General features: G+C 38.5%; 1 protein-coding gene across 2 annotated transcripts in view; it reads left to right on the top strand.

Moving 5' to 3' along the window:
- Positions 1-22,682, top strand: part of LOC149831806 (ubiquitin carboxyl-terminal hydrolase 26-like) — a 43,612-nt gene that overhangs the window by 14,176 nt on the left and 6,754 nt on the right. For both annotated transcript variants that reach the window (XM_090014153.1, XM_090014152.1), the window contains exons 7-10: positions 635-816; positions 1,013-1,297; positions 1,379-1,586; positions 2,790-2,861. In XM_090014153.1, coding sequence (XP_089870279.1) covers positions 635-816; positions 1,013-1,297; positions 1,379-1,586; positions 2,790-2,861 — 747 coding nt within the window. The remainder of the gene's footprint in view (positions 1-634; positions 817-1,012; positions 1,298-1,378; positions 1,587-2,789; positions 2,862-22,682) is intronic.

The following is a 22,682-nucleotide window of genomic DNA, read 5'->3' on the forward strand; positions in this document are numbered from 1 at the left end:
AAGTTGGTTATTTATGACTTGAATCAAGATATTCTCTATGATAGCTACATATGTTACAAATGTCTATAATCCAGCTGACTACTTTATATGTGTTCATTAGGTGAAGAATGTGTATTCAATGTTCATGCTTTCGCAAGTATGCTTTATTTCTCCTTTACATGTTAACAGATATGGAAAGTTTTAAAATGGAGAAATCTTTGTTTGGGAAACGAGAAGCTATAAGAATATGGAAGAAAACATGTTAAAATTGGAAGTAGTTTTTTTATATTAATATGTTATTTTTATATAATGGAGAACTTTATTATGAGAAATAGCCATGTTGATTGCCTTCCTTTCAATTAAAATATAAGTGAATGATTAAAATTGTTATGGTTTTGTCTCAGTTCATGTAGTTTGTTCTCCTTTATGCTTGCTATTAATTTGTCCAATTTCATCACATCTGTCTAGTTATGATTAAAAAGTTCCATTGAATTTTTTTTGGTCTACATTTTTTCTCTGTTTTCTATAGTGTGTTTGCCAAACCATGTGACAATGTGCACCGATTTTCTAAACTTAAATCACTAATGGTTTTTTGTGTTGCCTGTTTATCTGCTTGTGCCAACTAACTTCTCTCATGGATCAACTCTGCATCCAGCATGGAGGTGGTCCAATACTGACTGGTAGAGACTGTTGCATGGATTGTCTCAAAGAAGTGGCAAAGACTATGGTTTCAGCAGATGGTTACAGGGATCGAAGAGCAGTCATGAAAGAGTTAGCAGAGGAAGTACTTAATGGACAATCTTTTGAAGGAAATCTATATTTTGTGTCTAGGAATTGGTATATTGTTTATTTTCTGTGATATCTTTACATTGTCTTGCACCTTTTCTTCCATTTGCATTTGTTATCTGAAATTTGTGGCTCTGTAGCACATTTTCTAGGTTTGGACTTTCATTGCTGTCCTGGTCTAGTTTATTAATCACTTTTTCTCTCCTGCTGCTCCTCCCCTCCCCCTTTTCCTATTTTATTTTAATAGGTTGGTGCAGTGGCTACGAAGAAAAAATGCAGATACTCCTTGTGATGCAGATGGTGATCCTACAACTTTGCTTGTATGTCCACATGGAGGACTCTTGCCTGAGCAAGCTCCTGTAGCAAAGCGTGTCTTGGTTCCTGAGAGTCTTTGGTTTTTCTTCCTTGAAAATGCGCAAAAGGTGAAGGGTGATGATCCTTCACGTTATGTTGCCTTTCCTCTGGATTCAGAAACCTGTGCTGTATGCAGTTTGAAGCAGTCTGAGGAGTCATTCTCTGAGAATCAACTTAGGTAATACTGTTATTTTGATTAAGTGAATGGCTTGCTGATACAATGGAAGGACTTACTCTCTCTCTCTCTCTCATGCTGCAGGGTGGCCAAGATGAAGCAGCGTCAAAATCATGAACAGTTATACCTGGGTAAAGGTCCTGCAGTCTTTCCTGGCTGTAAATATTACCTGGTACCTTCTGCGTGGCTGAGCAAATGGAGATCTTATCTGACAGTAAGTGGAAGAAATGTTTCTTCTTCTGCAGAGCCTGAAAGTTTGGAGGTTACTATTGATTCCCTTAAGTGTGAAAAGGTTAGTGATATCTTTCTGTTCATTGATTTTTGTTCAATGCACATATGGTGTGAGGTTGTTTGCAGCATCTAGGTCCCATGGTTTTTCCACTCTCTTTATTGAAAAAAGTCAGTGTTATACATGTTTTCCCAGTATTTCTTTGTTGTTAATTCTGCCTTCATGTCTTGTTTTTTCCTCCTCTTGGTAATGCTTTTAGTTGGGATGCATTTGAGAACTTGGTGTCCAACCCCCCCCCCCCCCCCCCCCCCCACCCCACACACACACACACACACACACACACACACACACAAACTTTGTTGCATTTATATATCTAATATGCTTTGTTCTTCACTCTTGATATCTGGCTTAGTAATCCAAATCATGTCAGCATTTCATTTTTTACATTTTGGGACGAACTCTTTGCATTGAACTGAGCCACCAAGTTTTAAGCAGTATCAGTGGGCTGGCTTTTCTTCCCTTCTTAACATATGAAAATTTGTGTTACATCTAGTTATGATCTGTTGTATAGAATAAGTTGGAGAAAGGCCGAGCTTCCCCTGCCCTTATTACAATGAGTCAATAATGTTAAAATCATTTTCAGTGGTTGGTATTCTGTCTCTTTTTAGTGTGCAAAACTTGTTAGCATGCCTTTACTTAATGATGCTTATAGGATAAATTATGAAGAATGGAGTATATTAGAACTGCCTCTTCTTAAAGTGGAAGAAAGAGACTCCATTTATCATAGTTGGCAAACCCGGTGAGTCGACTCGGATCGAACCCCAAATGGGCCACCGATTCAGGTTACTGATCCTAATGCCTATTATAAACTTTTTATCATGCATTTTATGATTTTAATGCACAATTCTTATACAAAGGCACTTGTTATGAAGAATCTAATATTGTTCAATGAAAAATGTTAATGATCATCTATAGTTATATGTTTCTGTAGCTTAACTGTTGACATATTACAGCTTGAAGTTTAGTTATTTCCATGTCTTATTCATGTGCTAACACTATAAAATATAGAGTCCTAACTCGTCTGAAGCACTGAGTCAACCTGCTGACTCACGAGTCAAGGGTTGGGTGATCTGAGCCCGAGTCACGACTTTGCCAACTATGCCATTTATACTCTTTATTTCCATGGTTTAGCTGAATCTAGAAGTTGTCATTGTCATGGTATTGCTAGGAAAAGGGTCTTACTTTTTCTCGTCCTTTGTCTTTCAGCACTCGTGGTTGCTTCTGAGGCCTTTCGATCTGATTAACAAACGGGGTGAACTTATCCAGAAGGTCTCAAATGTAAGTCATCATACTTTTTTTATCTTAATAGGCAACATGTAAGGGTTTCATGTATTGATTGTTCTGTTGATTCAAGTGTTCTTGCTTCTACTTCTGTTGAGTTAAAATGTATTGTGATGACTTGATTTTTTTTTCCATGTGCCTCTTATTTGTTTTTGATGAATATACTTATTGATGTTCATAATTTGTATTTTGTTATTATGGGGGACCTGTATCTATGTGACCTAGAGTCCGGTAAAGTTTTAGTTTTGGTCATTGTGGTTGATGCTGAAATATTTGTATATAATCCTTCTATAGGCACTAGAAATTACATTGGGAGAAATGTTTTGTATTCTTAACATGTTCATGCTAGCTTAGTTGGAAGGTTTAAGTGGACAGTCTAAACTGCACAAGGACTTGAATGGTTTACTTGTAATTTGTAACTTTTGTTAGTGCTCAAGTATCCCAAGCACTGCTACTCTGCACATTTCCTGTTTTTATGAGTAACCATTTTTTTTCTTAATTGGCCATGATAACAGAATCAAACACTAGAAAAGTAGAAATTAGTGACCTGTGTTTCCACACTTTCCTTCTCCATAGTCATTAATGGCAGCCTTGGTAATAAATTTTATGGTTCACATGGTTTGAGACATGGAGATCTTCGTAATTTTTTCTTGCTGGTGATGGAGAAACTCTCTAGATGCCTCCTTATGGCATAAGGAGAGGGTGAGATTGGGTACATTGGTTTTCCTTGCTTTGGAGCAATGCTTTTCATATTTTCTTTGCAGATGATGTTCTCTTGTTCCGTAGCGCTTATCATGGATATCTGCAAAAAATCAGGTTACTTCGTGAAGATTTTGTGAAGAGCACATGCATGAGAACCAGTTTACAGTAAATCTCTTATCATTCCTTTGAATATGTCTGGTAAAGAAGCAATCACTTATAAGGACTTAATGGGTTGGAATCTTAGCAAGCTGGCAATGCAGTATTTAGGCCTCTCTTTATTTCATGGGAATTTGAATCCTAACATGTGCTTTGTATGTGATTTCGAAAGTTCTGAAGAGGATCAAATTTTGGAAATCACAGTTTATCTCACGTAGTAGACTTTTACTTATTAAGAGTATTTTTAGCAGCATCTCCATTTTTTGGCTGTTAGCCTTTGGACTTCCTCGTTGCACCATTCACGATCTTGAAGGTATCTTCAGATAGTTTTTGTGGCAGGAAGGCAAGAGTGGTGAGCAACCCCCACTTTGTTAGTGTGAGAAATCACACCAGAATATGTCAATGCAAAAGAGGGAGAAGAATAGTTGTGTAAGGGGGGCCGACTGGTGATACGATTCTCAACTTGAGAGTCGTGCCCTATAATCTCAATATATATATTCAAGGTACAACGTGGGTTGGGTCTGGTATGTTACATCAGACCCAAATACAATAAAACAACCCAGACCCAATAATAACATATATACATATGGATCGGGTCCCAAACCCATATCCGAATGGAAACAATACACAATCTCAGTACACTCCCTCAAGTTGTGCATGGTGTTGCACCATGGACGACTTGCTCTTTAAGAACCAGAATTTTACACTTGTAAGACCCTTGGTGAACAAATCAGCTACTTGATCTGCTGTTGGGATGTAAGCTGGTTCAACCTCTTTGTCTTCAATTTTCTGTCGAATGAAGTGCTGATTAATCTCTATATGCTTCGTGCGACTGTGATGAATATGATTGAAGGCGATCTGTATAGCACTCTGGTTGTCACACAAGAGAGTGGTGGGCAGAACATTCTCGCCTAATTCAGTTAGAAGATGTTTCAACCACGTAGCCTCTGTTGTGGTTGCTGCCATAGATCGTGCAACGGCTCGTTGTTTCTTGCTGCTCCAAGCTATTGGGTTTCCATCAATAAAAACACAATACCCTGACACCGATCACCTGTCATCCGGGTCTCCAACCCAATCTGCATTTGTATACACAACTAGTCGGTGTCGTTCACCTTTAGTTTTAGTTTGATGATAAACTAGACCATTCCCAAGAGTTCCTTTCAAGTATCGAAGAATCCTCTTAACGACATTCATATGCTCTGTGCGTGGTTCGTGCATAAACTGTGAGACTTGATTTACTGCATGTACAATATCTGGTCTAGTAAAGGTGAGATATTGAAGCATACCTACAAGACTACGATATTATATGGGGTCTCCATATGTTTCCCCGTCCTAGGAACTGAGCTTATGATTGAGTACACTGGGGGTAGAAAGATGTTTGCAGTCTTTCATCCATGCCTTATACATTAGGTCCAAGGTGTACTTATGCTGAGTTAATGAGAGACGTTCACCTTGTCTATCAACTTCAACGCTCAAGAAATACTGCAAATCACCCAAATCTTTCATCTTAAATTTTTGACTCAGTAAAACTTTTGTGATTTTTATGTGGTCATTCGAGTTCCCAGTAATGATAATGTCATCCACATATATAAGGAGAAAAGTGATTACCTGATGAGACCGAAAGAATCCATGCCTTTGAATTTCAAGAGAGAAACTGTCAAACCATGAGCGAGATGCCTGTTTTAACCTATAAATTGACCTTCGTAGTTTGCAAACATGTGTGCTGAGACTGTTTTCTGCATAACTAGGGAGTTGCTCCACACACACCTCTTCTTTCATACTGTCATGCAGAAAGACATTTTTAACATCTAGTTGACTGAGAAGCCACCCATAATTGACTGACAAAAACAAGATTACTCGAATGGTTCCCATCTTGACCACGTGGTTAAAAGTTTCTCCGTAGTCTTGTCCGTATTCTTGTGTGAAGCCCTTGACTACTAGCATTGCCTTGTATCGTTCAATAGATCCATCAGGTTTATACTTTATTTTATAAACCCATTTAGACCCTACGACATTTGTGTCTAAAGGTCTAGGGACAACCTTTCAAGTCTCGCATTCATGTAAAGCCTTCATCTCCTCATTCATAGCCTCCACCCATTTGACTGATTTAGATGCTTATGAAAAGGTGATAGGTTTATCCTGCTTTTCAATTTGAGAAATAACAACTGTAATTCTGTGGAGAAGTTATCATAACTGACCCACCTTTCAATGGGATGACGAGCCCTCTCAGACTTTCTGGGTAGCACATCAAGTCGTTGATCATTGTTCTTGTTTCGCCGCGTATACATAGCTCCTTGAAACTTTGTGACATCTGAAATGGGCCCTATAATAATCTGTTTATCTGGCAACTCTTCCCTTGGATACGATACGTTTGTCCCATTTTGTTTGACAGGTTGTATAGGGTTTGGCGAGGTACCTTGTGTTTCTATATGATCAAATAGCTCAGCAACAAGCCATGGCTGGTATCCTTCGACATCTTTGTTGTGCCCATCTGCACTCATTGAGACCTCATTATTAGTCTCATCAAGAACAACGTTCTGCGAGACATTGATGCGGTTAGAGATGGGATCATAACAACGTTATTCTTTGTAATGATCAACATATCCCACAAATTTACATCTACACGCTTTATCCTGGAACTTGTTACACTGGGAACTGTCAATATGAACATAACACAACCAAACACCCATAATTCATTGTAATCAGGGTGAACTCTAAATAGTGTAAAATAGGGAGATTGATTTTCTAGTAACTTCGTTGGCAGGCGATTTATAATATACATAGCAGAATGGAAGGCTTTCGTCCACAAACTGAGAGGAATATGGCTATCATGTAACATACTCAATGCACTTTCCACAATATGATGATGTTTTCTTTCCGCTACACTATTTTGTTGAAGTATATGTGGACAAGATATACGATGACTTATTCCATTATCTTGGAAAAATTTAGTAAATTCTTTTGATAAATACTCTCCCCCACCATCACATTGGAAATGTTGAATTTTAGACGAAAATTGATTACAAACTAGAAGATAGAATGAGCGGAAGACTTAAACACTTCAGACTTATGTTTCATAAAATAAATCCAGGTATATCTGGAATAACTATCGATGAAGGTAACATAATATCGACCTGCAGATAAAGAAGATTGCAGATAAAGAAGATTGAAGAACAGGTCCCCAAACATCAGAATAAATAATTTCAAAAGGCACAGAAATTCTTTGATTTATTGAATTGAAAGGGAGAACATGACTCTTACACAATTGGCAGATAGAACAAAGTGAAACATCTGGCTCAAGACTTAAATTGGACTGTAGGACAAGTCCTTTTGACACAAGTTTTTCAATAAATGAATGATTACAATGAGCCAAACGACGATGCCAGATTTCTGACTTATTACACTGAGAGAGACTAAAAACATCTTTAGCCGATAATGACAGAACTGATTGAGCACTCTGTGAGTTTGAGGAAGTATCACGAACCGAAGAAGTTTCCTTGAGGACATACATATTTTCCTGTCGTTCTCCTTCAATGAGTGTCTTCTTCGTGAGAAGATCCTTGACACATACAGAAGAAAAAGTAAATTCGACAGAAGAATTAGTATCGTCAACAAGTTTAGAAACGAAAACAATATTTTTGATAATACTGGGAGAATGATAAATGTCAAATAAATGTAGGGAAGAATTAGGTAATGGATGAAAAACATTTTCAGCATGAGAGATAGGGTGAAGGGTGTGATCATCACAAATTTTTTTCTCTCTTGGTATTCTCTCTCTTTTCCTCCTCTTTTTCCTTTTCAACCTCTATTTCCCCCTTTTTGAAGGGGAAAATAAAAGACAGAAAAGAAGAGAGAAGAGAAAAAAAAAGAAAGAGAGAGAAGAACTCTTTTGCGAAGGTCTCACTTGACCTCAATTTTGAAAAGATTTTGAAAGATTACTCGCCTTCGTTTTAAAATATTTGCGGGAAAAAGGGAGAGACGGGATTCGCTCGTCGGTACGAGGTTCGACCATTCCTGGCGCCTTTACCAGGGGGTAATCGAACCAAGGATCAAATTTATGCCTTTTGCTTTGTTAAAATATTATCTAAGAATTTATTCTAAGTCTAAGGATGCACAAAGAATCATGCTTGTGTATATGCAAATGCAGAGATGTATGCCTTTGAGAAAAATAATTTAGAAACTTCTGGATTTATCCAAGTGATTTTTTTTTAAACTATGAAGAATATAATTGAAGAAATGATTTTTGAAAGTTGAAGATGGATTTGGAGAAGTTTAGATTTTTCTAACTTTTAAGATTTAGAATAGATCTTGAGTTTTGAAATAATCAAAGATTGAGATGAACCTGAATCTGAAGAAGGGAGATTTGAAAAATGAATATAGACTTCAAAAATGGATTGAAAGTCAAGATGGAATTTGGGAAATGGATTTTGAAATCAGAATGGATCTTGGGTCTAGTTGGAATTTGAAAATAGGATTGGATTTTTAGATCTGGATTTCAAGATGGATTTAAATCCGAAATCTAGAATCCTAAATGGCATTAGATCAGAAGTCTGGGATCCAAGGTGAGATTGGATTTGAAATCTGGAATCCTAAATGAATTTGGATTCGAAGTCTGGAATCCAAGATGGAGTTGAATTCGAAATCTAGAATCCTAAATGAAGTTGGATCTAGAGTTTGGATTTTGAATGTGTTTTTGGTTTTCAGTTCTAAATTGAATTTGGGTTTGGATCTTTAAAATATCCAAGTTGAAAAAGTGGAAAATCAGATTTTGAGAAATCCGGAATTGAATTTGAGAATCCATATTGAATCTGAAGTGGATTTGAGAAATCCCCATGGAATTTGAAGATAGAATTGGATTTCAGAAATCCAGATGAAACCTGGAATTGGATCTGAGAGGTCTAAATTAACTTTTGAAATTTGGAAGGAAGGATAGAGAATGAAACTTGAATCAGGGGATGAATCTGAAAATTTCAAAGTTAAATTGAACTTTGATCTGAAATGTTGAATTTGAAATTGAATTCTGAAGATGAATTTGGAATTTCAAAGTTGAATTGAACTTTGAAATTTTGATTTTGAATGAGAAATTGAATTTTTGAATGTAAAAATGAATTTTGAAATTTCGAAGTCAAATTGGACTTTGAAATTGAAATTTGAATCTTAAAATGAGTTAGAATTTGAGCAAAAATGAAATTAAAATAAGAGTTGAAGGTTTGATTTAAGAAATGAAGAAGATATTTAAAAAATATATCTCAAAATCACTTGATTTTGGAAAAGAATGTTTTGAAAATATGATATAATTCTATCCTAAATGATGAAATGAATGAAAGAATTTAAAGTTTGGTTTTGAAAATCATATATCATTCTTTAAATGAATTGAAATAAGATTGAAAATATAATACATTTCTGACTATGGTCATAAAATGTATTATATAATAATCATATTTAAGTTCAAGTGAAGAATAAAACATATTTTTGGTGCCTTTATAGAGTTTAAAATGAAATTAACTCTCAATATATCCTGACTATGACCATTGATATATATTTTAAGTTAATTTCGAGTTAAACTCTGATAAAGGAAGAAAAATTCAGAAAATATGATGAGAAAATATGATGATTTTCGAAGGAGACCCAATGTGGATCTAATGTTATTCCATAAAAGATGAAAATCCTAAGTTTTGTTCACACCTTGACTATAGCCATTGATGCAAATCGTCAACTTAAGGTTTAATCACCTCTTATAAAATGGTGCACGTGCCATTCATGTTCCCATTCATGAATTTTCGAAATAAAAGAACAAAAATGATATGAAACGAGTAATTCCAGAAGATATATATGCTCATACATTCTAATCTAGTGCAAGGAATGTAAATTCTCATTATATCTAGCTATTACATCATTTTGATAGAATTTTGACAATCAAAATTTCTAATCTAAGAAAAGAAGCCTGGATTTCCATGCATGCCTGCAGAAGGGTTAGTGTAAGGCAGAAGACTATATGTAGAAGGGGATGCAAGCACCTATGAATACATCTATCCTAATGCGAAGTATATGTATGAAGTAGTATATTTATGCCAAAATAAAAATTATATGTATATATATACCTAAATGTAATGCTTATATTAGTGAAATAATGCTTATATACTTGTAACAATACGTTGGACAAATACCCCTTTGGAAGGGATATGCTGTTTTACAAAGGACAGGGAAAATGCGGGGGCAGCTGGACAGCCTCGGAGGGAAGCTGCTACTTTCATCATCATATGCGATGGAACATGGTGTAGGAAATGTGGATGGAGACAGTGCTGTGAAACATGTAGCAGGGAGAAGATGGAAGTGTGGTAGACAACAAAATATATAGATGTGGCATATACACAGTGGGTGAACAATGCCAATTGCAGGAACAAGTTTGTTTAACAAGTATACAGTGTGGGCTAGATGACATATGTTGAGCATTGGTGGAGTTGGAATGGAGTGAGATTATGACTGCATCAATACTTGCCGCTGGGCTTACATCTGTTGCAGAACTTGAGAGTTGAGACTGTATCCGTGAAAGGTGAATTGCTAATATGACTTGACGGCTGTGGGGAAGGGATAACAGAAGCAGCAATAGCAAGTCATGTAGATGGTAGCTGTGGGTTGGGGAGCATACATCAAGTGGGGTGTTTGCTGCGTGGGATGGTGGCGTTGGAACATATAGCAGCTGGGTGTTATGTGAGTGAAGGTAGCTGGTATGACTGTATATGCAAGAAATGAGTGAACATGCATGCAAAAGTGAGTGAAGCCACAACTGGTGGACAGAGGACGGTGCGCACTAAAAAAAATTCAGTGAAGGTTGTGTTGTGTGATACATGGTATTGGGTGCACCTATGCTGCTGGTGAGTGGGGAGGCAATATGGGTAATGCTGAAGGTGCAGTACTGCAACTGGTACTGTAGCAGTGGGAGGCTGAAGTGATGGAGTGCGAAATGTGGTATATAGTGATGCCACAAAAGCATGGGAAGCTATAGCAGCCTTAGGACTGCTGTGCTATTAAAGCACAGGAAGCCACAGTGGGTGCAATAGGGGTAGAGTGAGTGCAGTGCAGTGAGGCAAATGAAGGTGTATTTGTTGGAACACAGGAAAATGCAGTGTGTTTATGCATATGATGGAGTATACACGAGAATGTATATATATATATATATATATATATATATATATATATATATATATATATATATATATATATATATATATATAAAACGCAGAAAAATCGATGAATCTAATACAGGTGCACAAGGATATTTACAAAAACAGGAAAGTTGTTATCAACAGGCATACTCCCCCAACAAAGCCGAGGTACTGTCCCGAGGGATGATGAAGGATTTGGCTTTGAGAGAGAAGGAATTTTTACAGTAGGACATACCTGAATTTACAGTAAATCATACCGTAATCCTGCTGCAAACAGCTGCCATTTTCAGAATAAGATAGATGGAAGTTCCAGATCAATGGAATGTTGGATGATTTCTTGATGGGTCTTTTGCAATACTCTTCAGCCCATTCACTGTCTCTCATTGCCTTTGATTTGATGGCTTCAAGGGATAAATCACATATACAGGCAACTCTTTTGATGTATGGTAGCATAGACCCTCAAAGTAAAATAGCCTCAGGTTTTTGCTTAGAGAATCAGTTGCAGAATTCATGAGCAAATGGAATCACCCTGTATTCACGTTAACAGCAATACACTGCAATTTTCTCTCAGAAGGTATAGCTTACCACAATCCACCTTGGGATTATGCTATGCCATAATTCATACATTTTCTTCCTACGGCTTGGGATATCTGAAGCAGACACCTCTGCTGAAGAGAAAGGAGGTCTTACACTGGCTGGAATCAGAATGCTTGACATAGAAGCAGTGTGACAGATATACTGAAGTAAAAAAAAAATGGGGGAGCACATGCTGCAGGTATGGGCAAATGGTGATATAGAATAATGCGCAAGGGATGAGAACAAATGCAGAATGAGACACGATACTCCAATTACAGCTAATATGCGATGAAATGAAGGCATATTTATCTAGATCCAACACAGAAAATGCGGATTAAATCCACCAAACTGTCTTAATTTATGAAACAATGGATTATGACCGGTGAGATCAATGATCAATTATGAAGGATTGGATCGAACAAATGAAATTAACTGATGGAATTAATAAAGGAAATGCAACAAATTAAATGAACAAAGGAAATTAGTCGACAAAATGAATATAAAAGAGGAATAAATAACGGAATATGGTGAATTCAAGTAAAGCAGGAAAAAAAATAATAATAAATAAAATTTACCGAACAGTGATTTAAAGCAAAGCAAGGAGTATATATGGCACCGTTTGAGCCATCGGGAATAAAATCTTAACAGATGCAATGGAATACATCGGGGTGTTATTTTTCAACATCTGAACGAACTTCAAATATGAGCATTGTATATAATATGATGTTACGGCTGCTAATCTCAGACTTCATCCCTTCCAAAATGAAAACGACAATGGGAATATAAATCAAAAGGTCGGGTGCTAATTACTGACGATTGTTAAAATGATGACAACATGCGATGATGAAATACGATGCACAAAGCAATTACATAGCGAAAGAGGGAATGCTGAAATAATAATGCTATGAAATCAATGGCAACAACTTGGTTGGGATGCCCTTTGGGTAAATCGGTGATGTCATTACGAGGCATCACCGATTACCAGTAAGGCAATCACAGATGTAAACCACTTCAAACGATGCAATGCGATTTTAACATCTGATGCCAATGATGATGTCGATTGCTCAAGGGCACAGATGCTCATCACAAGGGCGATTCATATGAAGCGATCCAACTATTGGATCCAAAAAAGTAACAGGGGAAATACCGATCATAAACAGATGTTCAACTGTAAACTAGAGAAATTCGGCAAACGAAGTAAAAAAAAATGTTGGAATGAACCTTTCGATGATATCGCAATACGTAGATCGACACTGCTATATGCAGGTTGATCCTACGAATTATGCTCAGGATGAATCAACAGAAAACAAATAAAAAAAAGTGCTATGAATGGAAATTTTACAGAAAAAGGGAAGAGAATTGGCTACTTACCGTGACTTGCTTGGCTTGGAAAAGTGAGCGCTCTTTTGTTCTACCGCTGAAATTATCTACTAGTGAAGAAGAAGAAGAAGAGGGAAAGGGGGAGAACGAGAGGGGAAGAAGGAGAAGGAGAACTTCGTAATGCTGGGTGGAGGAAGAGGAAGAAACTTTGAGTGATGCAATGGTGAAGATGGATGAAGAATGCAAGTAGAGAGGTGAAGGTGGATGCTGAAGGGAGAGCCCTGGGAGAAGGAAAAATCTGGAAGGATGGCAGTTGGAGATGAGCGGGGGAGGAAGAAGAGGGCGCGTGATCGGGAGAGGGATCGAGAGAGGGTGGAGGGCCGTTAGAAATTTTTTAAAACGAGTCCCTCTCTCTTTCCAAATTTTTGCAAGGGAGGACTCTTTTATAAAAATTTTCAAAAAGAGGGGAAAATGCTTTTTTTCTAAAAAGATATTTTTGAGGGAAAATGCGAGAGGAATGCAAGGGAAAACCCGAGGTTTTTAGAAGATGGGATCCAGACGAGGTCTTTTTGAAAATACTTAATTTGAAATCTTGAAGTTTTTACAAAATGAGGCTTTTGGAATAACATAATTGTTTCAAAATGGATCTGGATCCAGAGTTTTTGATAAAGCTTTAAAATTCGGATTTTGGATTGGGTTTGGACCCTGAATTGAGAAAAACCTCAAGAAAAATAGGAAGAAATTGATTTTTATTTTTTTATTTTGAGAAGAGATTCAGGATCAGAATTGGATCCAGATATCCGATTTTGATCAGAAATTGGGTCAGAAGTAAAAATTTGAGTCCGGATTCCAGTGAATCCGAGAAATGAATGGAGATTTGATCAGAAATTGACCTGATTATTTAAAAGATGGGCCCAGGGGCAAAAAGGAATTTTTTTGGATTTTTTTGGAAAATTTGGGGTGTTCACAGAGGGTACCATCTCCAGTTTTAATGCTGTATTTACCACAATAAGGAACAGGTTTCGAAATCTTACCAACATCACCTGTCACATGTGCGGCAACTCCGGAGTCAATGTACCAAGTCCCCTGCTCACTTTGTTTGAAGCTCAGTCCTGAAAGTGCAAATATTAGGAGATTCTTTATATTATCCTTAGATCATTCCCCTGACTTTCCTCTAGCAGAAGACCTATCACCATTAAATTTGCCTTTATTCTGTGGATTAAACCAACAATTCGCCTTAATATGCCCCATTTTGTTGCATTGAAAACAGGTTGTTACATTTTTGGACTTTTGGTTCCTTGAGAAAGCATTAGGTGGCATGTTAGGGGTGGGCAGTAGTTCATGACCCTCTTGACCATCCCAGAAACCTCCACGGTCCCTTCCTGACATCATCATTGTGACTAGCACATCATGGTTGTTCGAATTCAAGGCCATCTCCTCGCCTTTGATGGAAACTTCATACTGTAATAACTTTACACGTAGATCTTCAAAACTAGGCAATGAAGGTAGACACAAGAGAGATGTGACTAACATGTGATAATCATAGCCAAGTTCATTTAGTGTCTGCTGAACTTTATCTCTGTCAGAAATCTTGCAACCCACCATAGCTATCTGTTCTGTAATGGTCTTGACTTTATTCATATACTCTGTGAGAGATAGAGAGTCCTTGCTCAAAAGTTGAAACTCTCTTTTCTCATCCACACCACAAAATCTGGATTCTGAACCAACTTGCTACAAACCTCCCTTTTATCATCTCGCTCTTCCTGCAGAACAAATTCTGGCAGGACATGAACTGTCCCATCAAGGTGTCTAGAGAGATCCAAACTCCTAATAAAAGGCAAAATTTGCCTCTTCTAGGTTAGGTAATTCGAATTATTGAGTTTTTCATAGATACGTTGGCCAAGGAAGCTCGATGGGAGATGAGAGACCATAAATAAAGTGTAAAACTATGTCACAGGGATTCGGCTAGTAAGGTGTCACTGTCAGAATTCTCCAGAACGATGAACAAGGAACTGCAGAGAAGAAAGATAATGGGGCTGCAACTGCTCACGTTTTTCCTAATTGGAAAAATCGTGATCTGATTCTTTAGTTTATAAAACAAAACCTAATATATGGTACTTTACAGGTAACTCTAATAGGTTACAAGAATTTACAAGTATGCCCCAATATTGGTTGGATATGTTGCAAGTAGTTTGGATCCAGATCCGGATCCAAACTTAAATACAAATACAAATGCACGATATCTGCCCTGTCTAACAGTCCCCCTCAAGTTGTGCATGATTTCGAATCATACACAACTTGCTTTTTAGGAACCAAAAACGACACTTTGTGAGTCCCTTAGTGAACAAATCAGCCACTTGGTCTTCTGTTCTAACATAATGAGGCTCAATCTCTTTCTCTTCAATCTTTTGCTTGATAAAATGCTGATCAATCTCAATGTGTTTAATCTTGCTGTGATGAATAGGATTAAGAGATATTTGAATAACACTTTGGTTGTCACAAAGAAGAAAGCAACTAGCAATCGGTTCCTTTAATTCTGTTAACAAATGTCTAGTCCATGTTACTTCTACCGTAGCAGCAGCCATCGCCCTGTATTCGGCTTCCGTGCTAGATCTAGCCACTGCCTTCTGTTTTTTTACTACTCTAGGAAACAAGATTGGCACCAATGAAAACCCCATATCCTGAAACTGACTTTCGATCATCAGGATCTCTGGCCCAGTCTGCATCTGAATAAGCAATGATGTCCTGAGCATTATTCAGGGATTTGCTTTTGGTATACAAAAGTCCATCTCCAACAGTACTCTTCAAGTACCGCAGTATCCTTTTTACTGCATCCATGTGCCCCGTCCTTGGCTCATGCATGAATTGAGAAACTTGATTGACTGAATATGTGATATCGGGCCTGGTAAAGGTGAGATATTGAAGCATTCCCACTAGACTCTGATATTTGGTGGGATCATGATATAAGTTTCCGTCTCATACACTTAGTTTCTGGTTAATTACACTAGGAGTAGCAAGAGGCTTGCAATCTTTCATCCCACTCTTTTCTAACAGATCCAGAGTGTATTTATGTTGAGTCAAAGTAAGTTTATTTTCTTGATTATCCACCTCTACTCCAAGAAAGTACCGAAGATTTCCAAGGTCTTTCATTTTGAACCTTTGACTCAGAAGATCCTTAGTTTCTTGAACATGGTTCTCACTGTTTCCTGTAATAATTATATCATCAACATATATCAACAAGAAGGTAGTAAATTCCTTACCTTGAAGAATAAAGAGAGAATGGTCCAATTGTGATCGATAAAAACCATGCCTTTGAATTTCTAGGGAGAAGCTCTCGAACCAAGATCGAGACGCTTGTTTCAGTTCATAGAGTGCTCGATTTAGTCTGCATACACATTCCTTTGAATCTCCTTCTGTATATCCTGGCGGTTGTTCCATGTATACTTCTTCCTTCAAATCCCTATGAAGGAAAGCATTCTTCACATCCAGCTGACTTATTCTCCAACCATAATCTACATCCAATGAAAGAACTATACAGATTGTGCCCATTTTCACAACTGGACTAAAAGTTTCATCATAGTTCTGTCCAAACTCTTGGGTGAATCCCTTTGCTACGAGACAAGCTTTGTATCGTTCAACACTCCCATCCAGTTTGTATTTGATTTTGTAGACCCATCGTGACCCAACAACATTTTTATCTGAGGGTCGAGGAACAATTGTCCATGTTTGACACTGGTACAAGGCTTCCATCTCTTCATTCATGGCTTGAATCCATTTTTTGGAATTAATGGCTTCATGAAAATGTCTAGGCTCAGTCTCTTTCTCAATCTGTGATAAAAATAACTGAAAGTCCATGGTAAAATTCTCATAACTGACCCATCTTTCAATGGGATGCCGAGCTCTTTCAGATCGCCTGATTGGAAGTGCTACTGTATTAGATACTGGAGAAGTAACGTCATTGGATGAATGGAGCGTAGGAGCTTCTTGTTCAATACCATCCGGAGTCAAGATTGAGTCCCTTTCTCTTCTCCTATAAACTTGTCCAACAAACTTGTTAATCTCTGGAGGATGTTCTATTTCAAGTTCTTGTATGCCACTGTTTCCATCTTGACAGGATATTCCTTGATTACAGGAGGAAGAACACTCATTGTTTGTTTCAGGAAAAAGGTCTCTATTGAGCCATGGATCATAAAATAGCGCACTTATATTAGTTTGTGCAGAAACATGTTCTCTATCTCCAAAATCACTTTCATCAAAAACGACATTCCTAGATATCTTGATTCGTCTGCTGTCAGGATCATAACACCTGTACCCTTTGTGATGATCTGCATATCCGACAAATTTGCACTTTGATGCCTTAACTTGAAACTTATTTCGCAGAGAAGAGTCAATATGAACATAACACGTGTAGCCAAAATTTTTTAGTTCATCATAATCAGGATGTTTCCCAAACAGGACAAAATAAGGGGATTTATTTTTTAAAAGCTTCATGGGCAGGCGATTAATAATGTAAACAGCAGAGTGAAAGGCCTCTGTCCAGAGTCCTATGGGAGTACGACTTCCGTGCATCATGCTCATAGCGCTCTCCACAATGTGACGGTGTTTTCGTTCTGCAACTCCATTCTGTTGGTGCGTATGCGGACAAGATGCTCTACTATTTATCCCACTATTTTGGAGATAATTGATAAAATCCCTAGAGGAGTATTTCCCCCCAACATCACATTGGAAATGTAAAATATTACAAGAAAAATGAGTTTTGACAAATGCATGAAAGCAACGAAAAATCGAGAAAACTTCTGATTTATTCTTCATGAAATATATCCAAGTGAAACGGGAGAAATTATCGATGAAGATAACATAATATTTGCTGCCAGAGTTAGAGGGATTAGGGGCTGGTCCTCACACATCAGAACAAACGATTTCAAAAGGCCTTGAAGCTCTCTCATTTATTGAATGGAAAGGAAGAACATGACTCTTACACATTTGACAACTTGAACACATTTTATTAACTGAACTAGGAATCAAGCTAGATTCAGGAATAAGACCATCGGATACTAATTGCTTAACAAAGACTTGACCACAATGACCAAGACGCGAATGCCAAAAATCAGGCTTATTACATTTATTCGAAGATTGCAAACTAAACACATGAACATTCTTTGACGACATAGACTGAGGAGAGGACTTCAAGGTAGGTCGAACACAAGTAGAAGGATCCTCCTGGAAGACATACATATTTCCCCGGCGTTCCCCTCTAGCGAATGTCTCATTCGTTTGTAGATCCTTGGCATAAACAGAAGACAAAGTAAATTCAATGGAAGAATTGGTATGATCAACAAGCTTAGAAACGGAAACAATATTTTTTGTAATATCTGGAGCATGAAGAATATTGGAAAGATGAAGTGGAGATTTAGGCAAGGGAATAGAAACATTTCCAATGTGTGTGATGGGATGGTGTGACCCATCTCCAGTGACTATACTACTTTTTCCAAAATAGGGAGTTAAAGTAGAAAATTTACCTGCATTACCTGTGACATGAGTAGCTGCCCCAGAATCAATATACCATACTCCTTTATCATCGCGTTTCAGATCAAGTTCGGACAACATTGCCAAGAGAAGCTCTTTCACATCTCCACCAAACTTTGAAGAATTATCCTTGCGTCCTGACGAGCTCTCACCCTTTTGAAACTTTCCTTTGTTCTGCGGATTGTGCCAACAATTGGCTTTTATATGGCCTCGCTTGTTGCAAATATAACATGTGGGTACGTTTTTCATATTATAAAGAGGTGAAACATTCGGGGTAGGCAATAGTCCACGCCCCCCTGGAGTACCTCGTCCTCTGCCACCACCAAAATTATTATCACCACGTCCTTGACTAAAGGAAACACCAGTAGCAAGAACCTGTCCACTAGTTTCATGTGACATCTCCTTCAGAGTCATCTCATATTGAAGTAATTTTGCTTGCAAGTACTTCAAATGATGGTAGATCAGGTAGGCATAGCAGTGAAGTCGAGAGAATATGAAATTTCGGTCCCAATTCATTCAAGGTTTGCCTGACCTTGTTTTTATCGGTTACTTCATACCCTACAGCGGCAAGTTGGTCACTGATAGTCTTAACCTTGTTCAAGTACTCCATGACAGACATGGAGCCCTTAGTCAGAAGTTGAAATTCACGCTGAAGAAAGGAAATTCTAGCTTCTGATATCTGAGAATACGTCTTCACTAGTCTGTCCCACAATTCTTTTGCTGAGCATTCGTCTGGAATCCCCACCAATACTTCTTGAGAGATAGTAGAGATAATAAAAGCAACTGCAGCCTGATCACGCTTCATCCAAATCTCGTACTGGGGATTTGGAATTTGTTGTATAGAATCAACCTCATTTCCATCCGTAGTTCCTTGTTTAATAAATTCTGGAGGGGCTGAGATTGATCAAGTGAGATGTCCAGAGAGACCTTGACTTTTAATAAAGGGAAGAATTTGTCTTTTTCAGATCAGGAAATTCGAATTGGTAAGTTTTTCAGAAATAAGTTGACCAAGAAAATTAGATGAGAGAAATGACTGAGAAGGAAAATCCATGAATAAATTTTTTTTGGCGTGTGCAATCACGATGCAATAGAATAAGACTCGTCTCCTTTTTTTTTTGTTACAGGAGAAAGCTCGAGTACTTAACGTGAATGAGAAATCACAGCCTGGTGTACAGATGTAATCTGATTTCAATTTTTTTTTTATGATTGCACACAGCAGTAACGAATGCAAGTAAGCAGCATCATAAATCGAGGATTAGGGAAGAAAAGCAAATCTAAACTCGATATGGAAATGTGAAACTGATAGAAAAGGTTTTTGTGAAACTGATTTGACGTAAACCCAAACCAGTTTCAGGGAACAAAAAAATCGTGGATCGTGAAACAAGTTTATCTAGGGAAGAAAAGCCAATCTAAACTCGATATGAAATCGTGAAACTGAAAGGAAAGGAAAGGTTTTCGTGAAACTGATTTGACGTAAACCCAAATTAGTTTCAGGAAACAAAAAAATCGTGGATCGTGAAACAGGTTTGTCCCAGACCCAACTGGTTTGAGGGGGATAATGGTTACCGTGAAACTGGTTTGAAAAACAGACCCAATCCAGTTTAAGAGAAATGAAGATTAGGGAATAAATTTAACACAAATAAGAAGGGGGTATTCTGGAGAAAGAAATAAATTTAACGCAATTCAGTTTCAGAGAAAGAAATAGCAGATGGGGAAATAAAAGAGGATATTTAGAAAGGGGAAGGCGCAGAACAATGAACAAGTAGAAAAAAAATGAGGGGAATAAGATCTCTTAGAGACGTACCTGTTGGAAAAACCTTCAGCCCTCGGATCAGAGCTGCTCTGATACCATGTCAGAATTCTCCAGAACGATGAACAAGGAACTGCAGAGAAGAAAGATAATGGGGCTGCAACTGCTCACATTTTTCCTAATTGAAAAAATCGTGATCTGTTTTTTTAGTTTATAAAACAAAACCTAATACATGGTACTTTGCAGGTAACTCTAATAGGTTACAAGAATTTACAAGTATGCCCCAATATTGGCGGATATGTTACAAGTAGTTTGGATCCGGATCCGGATCCGGATCCAAACTTAAATACAAATACAAATGCACGATATCTGCCCTGTCTAACAGTCACACCCGCGTCGACGCGGGTGCGGCACCGGGTGCGGTCAACACACCTAGGGTCATTTTGGTCCAATTTTTCGGACTTTAAAAAAATTGCCAAGAAATATTTTTTTTAATATATGTCACAGGGATTCTCCAACTAGGTGCTGCACCCGCACCCGATGCGGTCAACCTGACCCTGGGTGCAGTCAACGCACCCAAGGTCATTTATGTCCAACTTTTGGACTTTATATATATATTTTATATTTTTGCCGCAACCCCGCACCCCCGCACCCGGGTTTTTTGGAAGTGCTGCACCCGCACCCGCACCCATGTGACATAGGTGTAAAAGAATTTGAAGGAGGCAAATAATAAATTAGCAAAGCAGTCCAAGAATTAAGAGGAGCAATCGGACGCAGCAGTCTATCTGTCATCTTTTCCTATTTGTCTTTTTTTTTTGAAGAAATCAGACTCGCTGCTCAGACGTTAAATGAGAGACGTCCAGCAATGGTGCTGCTCAGACGTTAAGTGAGAGGCGTCAAGCAATGGCCCCTCTCACGTGGTTGAAGGGCTGCACAGGCAATGGTTCTGATCTGCACAGAATATGATCAGACTTGCCACCAACTCCAAAAGTGACAACACAGATCTGAAAAAAAAAAAAACTGAAGAAAGGAATTTAAAACTGACGTAACTTAGAAGACGCCAAAGACATATTTACGGTAAAGAAAGGTGTATGTATATTTTTGTTTTGATTTTGACATAAACAATCAGATCTCGTGCTAAGAACGAGACACAGATCTGATAAACTGGTCAGATCTTGAAGAACCGACAGAGGCAGATCTGATGAACTGATCAGATCTGGAAAGGACGATAAAAAATGTTTAAAATCAGGATATAAATCTGAAGGAAACAATGCCAGAAATAGGAGAGATAGAAAGACAGATCTGAAGCCGAAATCAGATCTGAAAGGTGAGATAAAATCTGAAACCGAGAATCGACAAATCGGTCCTTGAAGAGAAGAAGCTGATTAGAATAAGACCCACGATGAAAGATTAGTGACAAAATTACGATAACCTGGAATTCGAAGATCGATCTCTCAAGACATGCCTTCTGGGATCAACTTCACGCCTATGTCACATGGGTGTGGGTGCGGCGCAATTTCAAAAATTTTCTACACAGGGACTCAGCTATATATATATATATAGTTTTTTTTAAAATATATATATATATATATATAATTATATACATAACAATAAATTAATAATAAGATTGTAAATTTTCAAGCAAAAATAAAAGGGAAGAGACGCAGAGGGGGGGTCTCGGCCCCTCCCTGCGTACGGAAGGAACGGAGAGGTAGGGAGGAGCTCGGCTCCTCCCCTATGGAAATAGGGCAGCAGCCCCTCCCTTGTGAAAATGGGGCATCGGGGAGGGGCTCAGCCCATCCTTTGCGAAAACGGGATGGCAGGGAGGTGCTCAGCCCCTCCTCTGTGCAAACAGGGAGAAGAAGACGAGAGGGAGAGAGAGATATTACTTGAGAGGTGGTCGGAAAAAGAGGAGTCGCCGACGTTGGGAGATGGCGCACGGGGGGTGTTGGCGTCGACTGTCGGAATACGACGAGCGGGAGGGAGAGTCGAGCGTCGGGGGTTGTCGGGTGGCCGAGAAACGGGAGAGAAAAGGGATGCTCGAGGGGCGATGGCAGAGGGTCGCCGATGGCTTGCTGGAGCTCGGATGAGAGAGGAAACCCTAGAATTCTGTAAAAAGAATTCGGGGCAGCCCCTCCCCTCCCCCTGCGCCTCTTAAGGGTCGGGCCCTGACCCCTCGATTGTTTTGGATCCGGGTCCGGACCTGACCTAAATCCAAATCAATTTTTTTTAAAAATGGACGAATATGGACTCGGTCAAAGTTGACCGAGTCCAAAACGTGGACGGACTCGGCCCCGATGCGTTGATCGAGTCCGACTATTCGTTGACCGTGTTCGCTCCGTGTCCGAAGCCACACCCATGTCTGCACCCGTGTCGAGGCGTGTCGACGCGAGTGCGTCGACCATAAAGCCGAGTCTGTGTGACATAGCTTCACGCCCTTGGACAGGGATCAAACGGAACCGTGCTCAGATACCATGTGAGAAATCACACCAGAATATGTCAATGCAGAAGAGGGAGAAGAATTGTGTAAGGGGCGCCGACTGATGATACAATTCTCAACTTGAGAGTCGTGCCATATAATCTCAATATATATATATATATATTCAAGGTACAACGTGGGTC

The sequence above is a fragment of the Nuphar pumila genome, chromosome 7, assembly GCF_984573655.1.
Source record: "Nuphar pumila chromosome 7, dmNupPumi1.hap1.1, whole genome shotgun sequence".
NCBI classification, from domain to species: Eukaryota; Viridiplantae; Streptophyta; class Magnoliopsida; order Nymphaeales; family Nymphaeaceae; genus Nuphar; species Nuphar pumila.